Source organism: Alligator sinensis, unplaced genomic scaffold (genome assembly GCF_000455745.1).
Source record: "Alligator sinensis unplaced genomic scaffold, ASM45574v1 scaffold1782_1, whole genome shotgun sequence".
NCBI classification, from domain to species: Eukaryota; Metazoa; Chordata; order Crocodylia; family Alligatoridae; genus Alligator; species Alligator sinensis.
The window spans coordinates 556,775-564,763 of NW_005842767.1; the positions used below are offsets into that span (position 1 = coordinate 556,775).

The 7,989-nt window shown below is 55.4% G+C and overlaps 1 protein-coding gene across 1 annotated transcript in view; it reads left to right on the plus strand.

The window, feature by feature from the left end:
- Window positions 1–1,991: 1,991 nt before the first annotated feature.
- Window positions 1,992–7,989, plus strand: part of IGSF21 (immunoglobin superfamily member 21) — a gene marked incomplete at its 3' end in the record, with an annotated part of 194,903 nt that continues 188,905 nt past the window's right edge. The window contains exon 1 of the mRNA XM_006034741.3: window positions 1,992–2,425. Coding sequence (XP_006034803.3) covers window positions 2,365–2,425 — 61 coding nt within the window. The remainder of the gene's footprint in view (window positions 2,426–7,989) is intronic.

Consider the following 7,989-nt stretch of genomic DNA (forward strand, 5'->3'; position numbering starts at 1 on the left):
AGCGGCAAGTTTCCTAAGCTACCTCATCATGAGAGCTGAGTTTTATCCCTACTGGTGCTGGTGAGGAGAGGGGCTATAATGAACAGATGACGAAGCCCACCTGGCTATGGGTTAATTGCAAAACCAGCCACTCCTATTTAATAGGAACGATATTTTTAATTAACCAGAAACCCTGTATGTGTGTATTATAAGTGAGAGCTTTCCAATGATGGATATGTATATGGCCCTAGAGCCTAGATTCAAAATAATAACCAGACAATTTATGACATGAAGAGTTTTTATTGAAAAGTTGAGTTTTGTCAAAAACAACCAAGAAAACATTTCTCCTCCCTCCCCGCAAAGTCTCATTTGCAACTAAACCCTTTGGGGTTTTGCTGAAAAACTAACACCTGGAAAACCAACACAAAAAAAAGGCAACAATTTGGAATAATAATATTTGGAGCTAATGAAAAATTGATGAAACATTTTGCCTTTGTGAAAATGTTGGGGGGGGCTCCATTCCTATATGCATAAAAATAACAGGATGCAGGAGTCCTTGCCCCCAGTCCTGCTGCTATTAGGTGCTAGATACTAGGGACTGTATCTAGACTCCAGCTTTCTAGTTCTTACTTCTTCAGTGTGCTGTATCTTACTCCCCCCTCTAGCCAAGAGCAGAAGGGAAAAGGCCCATTCTGCCACCCCAGCTGTGACTAGGGCCTTGTACAGAGACTCACTTCCCCTGGGAGAATCACTGCTCTTCCAGGAGAAACCACAAGGGTTCAGGCTTCTTCTCCCATTGTAAAAATGGCTGCTTCATGAGAAAAATAACCTGGGAACCACCAGGGTTAAATCACTCCTGGGAGAGTGAGTACCTGCCCATGCTATAACAGGCTGTGGACTCTCCATCCTTGGCTAGACAAAGCCCTGGCTGGGATGATGTAGCTGGGGCTGGTCCTGCTTGGAGCAGGGGTTGGACTAGATGTGACCTCCTGAGCTCCCTTCAACCCTCCTTATCTATGATTCTAACTCATCCTGTTGTAACTCTCCTGGGACAGCCAATATCTTCCCATGTTAAAACCAGACTAAGCTCCCTCAATAGTCATGGAGCTCTTCCCTGTCCCCACTCGCCCACCCTGCTTTCCCAGACTCAGGCATGCACCCCTGGCTGTCCCCACTCGCTCACCCTGCTTTCCCAGACCCGGGCATGCATCCCTGGTTGTCCCCACTTGCTCACCCTGCTTTCCCAGACTCAGGCATGCATCCCTGGCCATCCCCAATTGTCCACCCTGCTTTCCCAGATTTGGGCACGCATCCCTGGCTGTCCCCACTTGCCCACCCTGCTTTCCCAGACCCAGGCATGCATCCCTGGCCATCCCCAATTGTCCACCCTGCTTTCCCAGATTTGGGCACGCATCCCTGGCTGTCCCCACTCGCTCACCCTGCTTTCCCAGACCCGGGCATGCATCCCTGGCTGTCCCCACTCACCCACCCTGCTTTTCCAGACTCAGGCATGCACCCCTGGCTGTCCCCACTCGCTCACCCTGCTTTCCCAGACCCGGGCATGCATCCCTGGTTGTCCCCACTTGCTCACCCTGCTTTCCCAGACTCAGGCATGCATCCCTGGCCATCCCCAATTGTCCACCCTGCTTTCCCAGATTTGGGCACGCATCCCTGGCTGTCCCCACTTGCCCACCCTGCTTTCCCAGACCCAGGCATGCATCCCTGGCCATCCCCAATTGTCCCGCATCCCCTTGCTGTCCCCACTCGCCCACCCTGCTTTCCCAGGTTTGGGCATGCACCCCTGGCCGTCCCCACTCGCTCACCCTGCTTTCCCAGACCCGGGCACGCATCCCCTTGCTCCCTCCCCCCAGCTGGGGAGGGACCCAGGAGTCCTGCCCTCTCCCTGCCGTGCTCGGGAGCAGCCTCCCCCTCCGCCACTGGAGGAAAGCACCCGCGAAGGGGGAGGCGCTGCGGGGCTGGGGCTCGGCTTCCCCTTCCAAGCCATTCCTGGAAGGAAGCTGAAGCCGGGCGGACACGAGCCTCCCCCTGCCCGGCAAGTGCTGGGAGCCGGGCAGAGGCAGGCAGGCTGCTCCCGCCGGCCGGGGAAGGGTTAAGAGCCGCCGGGGGTGGGGGGATCTGCCCCCCTCCCCTCGCCTCTCCCTCCCTCTCCTTTTGCGGCACGAAATCGGCTTAAAGGACCAGAGCGCAGCAGCCCGCGGAGGATTAAGGGGAAGTCCGTAGCATCCCCCTCCAGCCGCCGGGGACACGGGGAGGCAGGGGCGGGGCGGGCTGGTCCCAACTCCGGCCCCGGCGCGATGCCCGGCCCGCCCTGCCCGGGGCTGGGGCGCGTGTGAAGCCCATGGAGGTGCCCCGGCCGCGGCCAAGATGCGGAGCATGAGCCGCCTGTGCCTGCTGCTGCTGTGGGACCTGCTGGACGTGGCGCTGGGTGAGTGATGCCTGCCCCCTCCCCTTGCAACTTTGCCCCCGAGGGGGGGTATTTGCAGCCCGCGAGCAAACAGCGCCGCCCTCTGGCTGCACCCGGCGGCTCCCGTGGGTGCGCGCAGTCCGTCCCGCGGCTCCTCTCGGGCAGGAAACTTCCCCATGCCAAGCCCCACCCGGGCTTTTCACATCGAAGAAGTGCCCTCGCCTCCACCGGCGACCTGCCCCACCTTGGCAAGGGGCAGGCGGACTCGAAAGCACCTGGGTGCGGTGCAGGCAGGTGCAAGGGCTTGGGGTGTCTGGGCGGAGGAGCGCTGCTTTTGCTACCTGGCAGGTCCGGGGCCGTTTCCCAGGATGTGTGTGTCCGGGTGGGGGGTTAACCAGTATGCTCCCAGTTGAGCCAGTGGGGTCTGCTTGGTGTGTTTGCACAAGAGCAGAGCGGGCACCGACCTGGGACCCGGTGCTTGCCCAGCCCACCCCTGCGTGCATAGGGGGAGGAGGAGTAGTGGGAGCTCTCTAGTCGCCCAGCACTGCCTAGCCACATGCTGGCCACTGGCCTGGGGGACTGCAGGGGATGGGAAACACCGTTCCCACTTGCTCTGCTCCCTTGGTGGTGGCTAAACTTCCTTTCTGGCCCCTCGCTGTGACCTACCCCCCAGGCTTGAGCATCTGTGGCAACCTAGAGATGCACTCGGACCTTAAAAGGCCTCTCTCGCTCTGCTCCGTCAGCAGCCTCCTCGGGCTCTGCTGTAACCTCACCTTGTTCCAGGAGCGGGTGGGGGTGAGTGTTTGGCCAGTGACTGCCTCACATTTTTATTGGATCAGTGCTAAGTTGTTTTTTTTTTCTCCTTGCATCCCAGCACTTCCCCCGCTTTCCTTCCCCTCTTCTTTCACTCTGTGGGTAACAGACTGGACCTTTCCAAGGCTTTAGTCTGTAGGCTGACCCAGACCCATTGGGAGGAGTGTTTCCCTAGTGCTCTCCCTGCTTTAATTGACTTCACCTGCAACCTGGGCTCAGGTGGCCGGACTTAAATCAGCATGTGAGGGAGGGGAGTGGAAAGTGCATGGCAACCCAGCTGCTCCCAGGAGAGCCCGAGCTGTGCTTCATCAGGGCTTCAGAAAGCACCTGAAAACACGGGGACAAAAAGAAGGGATTGTGTCTGTGCTTTATTTCTCCACGGCAGGCAGCTGCATGAGCGTGTTACTGGGGTGAGGCATTTGCCTCCCATCCAGCTGGGAGAGGAAGAGGCTGGTTTTTCACTGCCTGAGTCGTGGTTGTACACTGGGGCTCAGCTCAGGGTGACTCCACGCTTCCCCACCTTTGCTAGTCCTGGATTTCAGGGGCTGCTGCAGACCGGAGCAGTCCCTGGCATAAACTCAAGCAGCCCCCAAGGTTGCACTAATGCAGGCTGCCTGCAGTGACCCTCTTTGGAGCAAGCTAGCAGCCCAAAGTATGCTGCTTTCTGGTCATGCCTCCTCCCTCCTCCAGCTCAAACAAACGCTGGGAGAAACTAAGTGACACTCAAGGCCACACAGGGAATTTTAACTCCTTACTCTGATAGCAACCTGCCCCTCTGAGCCCTGGATTAACGGTCTGCTTATTGGACCCACCTCTTGCTGCGACTCCTAAGAAATACTCGACCAAGCTCGGCAGCTGGTGAGCGGCGCCTGGCAGCTCTCCTTGCACTCCTTCCATGTGTATCCACCTGTTGCCTCTTGCCTTATGCTTCCTTTGTCAGCTCTTTGGGGCAGGGACCATCGCTGCTAGGTTTGTACAGCGCCCGGCACAAAGGAGTTCCAGTTCCCAGTGGTGCTACTGGTGCTGCCACAGCAAAAAATATATATATATTAATAATATTAAAAGCGCCTGCGAGAAAGATCTTTATTTCTAATGACGTGTGTCCTGACTGCAGAGAAACAGCAGGGTATTGAGGGCCGGCTGCGTGCACAGAGCTACCTCGTTGCTTTTCTTTTGCGTCCGACTTGCTCGGTCCAGGATTTGGCATAGACAGAGCATCCTTAGTGTAATAAATTTGACAAGCCAGGCTTGTTGAGGATGGCTGGGAGCCATGGTGCCTGCCAGCAGGCACCATATGATTCAGTAGAAATGTCAGTCCAGGACTCTCCTTCCTGGGGAAGGTGACCCCAGCGCATGGAGGAGTTGTGGTCTTTTCTTTTCTTTTTTCCTTTGGCTTGTTGGTAGACAGCTGCAGCAGGGAGCCTTGTTTATGTGCTGGAAAGAAGGGGGCTCCAGTCCTTCAGAGCATCCTCCATCACATCCTGCTGTCAGTTCCCGAGGTGGAAAAATAAAACAGAAAAGCGTGTGAGAGAGAGTGAGGCCATCTCTGGGCCTTTCTGAAAGACAGCAATGAGCAGGGAAAAAAAACCCTTCAGAGCTTTGAGAAGTAGCATGGTTCAGTGCTCCCGGCGCTGGTTTGGGAGCCAGGAGATTTGGGCTCTAATCCTGTCTCTCACCTGAATCTGCTCCATGACCTTAAACAAGTCCTTGCTCCCCTCCCCTTAGTCCTTCTTGCCTATTTGGACTCGAATCCAGTCTAACTGGGGACCTGCTGTGATTGTGTGTACAGCACCTAGGCCCTGACCTCGGTTTGTACGAATAAAGCTAAGCATAGAGGCTTTTTGGTTTCTTTCCCCTTCCCTCCCCTCTGATGTCTTGCTTATCAAGTCCGAGCTGGATCCAGGGAAATAATTTACACAGGATAACTTGTTCTTTGGCTTTCTCTTCTTTCTGTTTGCAAACTGGCCATAAAAGGGTAGAAAGTGTTTGTTTGTCTGTTATAACTTCTGTGAATAATTCTTGGCTCAGTGCTTGTTTGCAAGTAGTTCAGTATGTTTGATAGTCAACATTCAAGCTGGCTTTGGCAAATCAGTCCTTGGAGCTTATATCCCTGAGCTTGGAGTCCTAGGCAGTGGCAGATGAGCTTTTTTTGCTCAGAGGATACAGAGGAGCGTGGTCACTGCGGAGGAGCTGCTGTTGAGCCAGGAAATAAAAATTGGGTGGATGGACTTGTTTTATTAGCAGTAAAGTGGTGCACCCATCACGCACAGGAGGGCAGCCTTTCCTGAGTGTGCAGAGAGGCCACGCTTCCTTGCCAAGAGACCTGTTTGTGCACAGTGGCAGCCTGGCCCTAGCTTGCATTCCCCCGCTCCTGAAACCCCACCGAACGGACCGACTTTCCCCACTTGCACACCTCCAACCACAGACCTGAGCAGAAATCCTGGGCTTCCCAAGGAAGGGACTCGCCAACACGTACTGACCAGCTGAGGCTGCTCTGGTACCTGCGTGTTCATAGCACCTGCAGATATTTGGATCTTGTTATGGGACCTGCAGGCAGTTTGTAGAGATGTCCCTTTCATCCAGTGGTCCGGCTGTCACACCCCATTCAGTAGTTTTGTTCAGTGAGATATCTGGACTGCCTGAATTTTGTCGGACAGTCTTCATGATGGGCCAACCTGCGCCTGCTGTCCATGACCAGGCTCCTCATGTTCCTGGCTTGTTCGTCCCCTCAACCTCTTGGCCCTGACCTATGGAGAGAAGCTAGATGCTTGAGAGCAGCATTGGTGAAGGGTGAGGGTGGCATCCCTAGACCTTGGAGCCTTGGCATTGCTATTGTATATTAGGAGCAGGCATGGGCAAGGGAGTTTTTTCTCTGTCCCTTCTCCTGTTTGATGAAGCTGATGATTTTCCATGCATGTTGGGAGCATGGTGAAGTTGGGACTGAGTGTTCAGGATCCAAAACTCGTGGGTGGAGTACGCTTGGTTTAGTTGGGTCAAGGGCTCCAAAAACTTGTCCGACTACCAGGTCACTGCTGGAGCTTGCTTGTGTCAAAGGGAGCCTGGCTGGGATGCAGCTTCCCTAGCTAGATGCACAGCTGCTCCATAGGCTCAGCTAGAAAGCCACAGATGGGATGAGATGTGCAAAGGTGCTGCCTGTTTTCAGTGGGCCTAGCAAAACCAGTGTCAAGGGAGCCCCCCGGACCCAGAAGCCTGCTGGCACCCACCTCGAGCACTGCTCTCCTGGTGCCCATGGATTTGGAAAGAGGGCTCCCCCCCATGCTTTGGAAGAAGCCACGTGGGTTTTTAGGGATGCAGCTGGGGTTTGGCAACATGCCTGCACCATCTCCTCTGAGACGCAGGTGCCAGCTCCATGCACCAGCGCCTCTGCAAGTGTGCTGGGCATCACCAAACAGCTCCAAGAGGAGAGGGGCTAGCAAATCATGCCTGCTCAGGACAGCATTTGTATTAGCAGTTCCTGGGCTGAGTGGGACTTTTCCCCCAATGTCCTGCACTGTGGAGTATGGAGCCCTATTTCCAGCTGCTCTTCCTCACCTGGGAACTCCCTGCAGTTCCTCGGAGGGATAGGGAGAAACTCTCTGATGCAACCCTCCAGGCTCGTGTCTCTGAATGCTTGCAGACCTGAAGTAGCCAGACACCCCTGGAGGAAGCTGGGTGCATGCAGGGGCACTTCCCGGGGTGGGTCGTGCTGGATTGCAAGGATTGCTTCCCAGCTCTGTGTCGCCTTTCAGGAGGCATCAGGCCGCGAGAGGCAAAGGGGCTGAGTGGAGGTGGCACGGGGAGCGCACAGCACTGCGTGCGTACGTCTCCAGTCGGTTTGCGTGAGCCATTTGTGCCATTTCCTAGAAGTGTCTTTTAGCCTCGGGCCTATCTGTGCGAGTGGCTGCCACGGCCAATCCAGAATAATTTTTTCTCTGTGTTTCTTCCCCAGCTTGATCTGCAGTCTCTTCCTTTTTTTTTTTTTTTTAACCTTCCTCAGGGAGAGAGGTTGCGAGGAGCGGGAGCTGTGCGGGCACGTGCGCGGGTGGAGAATGCGCCATCCCTTTCCCATGCACCTTGCCCTGCAATCTGCCCTGGTTGCACCCCTTGCCCCTAAGAGCACCCTGCCTTCGGAAAGCAACCGATCCCATTGCAATAGCTGCACTGGCTGGACGGTCTCCGAGTGGGGCCAAAGCAGAGAAGGGGGCCGAGCTGTTTGTTGGGTCCCTGTGGGAAGGAGCTACGGTCCATCAAACATCTGCTGCAGCAGTAGCTAGGTGGTATTACGGGGGATTGAGGGGAGGGGGACCGTCTCCAGTGACCATTCGTCATACGCTGCCCACTTTGGACTTGCTGTCGGGTCATCACATTGCATAATATGCGGCTGTCCCTGGTCCTGTCCTTCTCTCGGGACCACATTTTCTCAGCACTTAGTGAAAAGCCCTCGATTGCTTGGACATCTAGTATCCCAAATGCCGTCGGAGGAAATTCCTCTCCATCTCAATATCTTTTTTTGCACACATTGGTGAGAGCCATCCTGGGTGCCTCCTGTTCTCCGAACCTACTTGTCCATCCTCAGGTCTGCGTGTTGTGCCAGTCTGCCTGGGTGTGGCGTTGTGCCGCTCAGGAAGACCACCGTTGCCTTGCCGGGTGCTAGGGCTGAGAGCAAATCCCCCATACATCTCTGTAGATGTTTGTGCCAACAGGAACCACCAATTCACTGTGCTGAAAACCACTGGAAACGACCCCCAGCACACCCATTTTGGTTTGCAGGA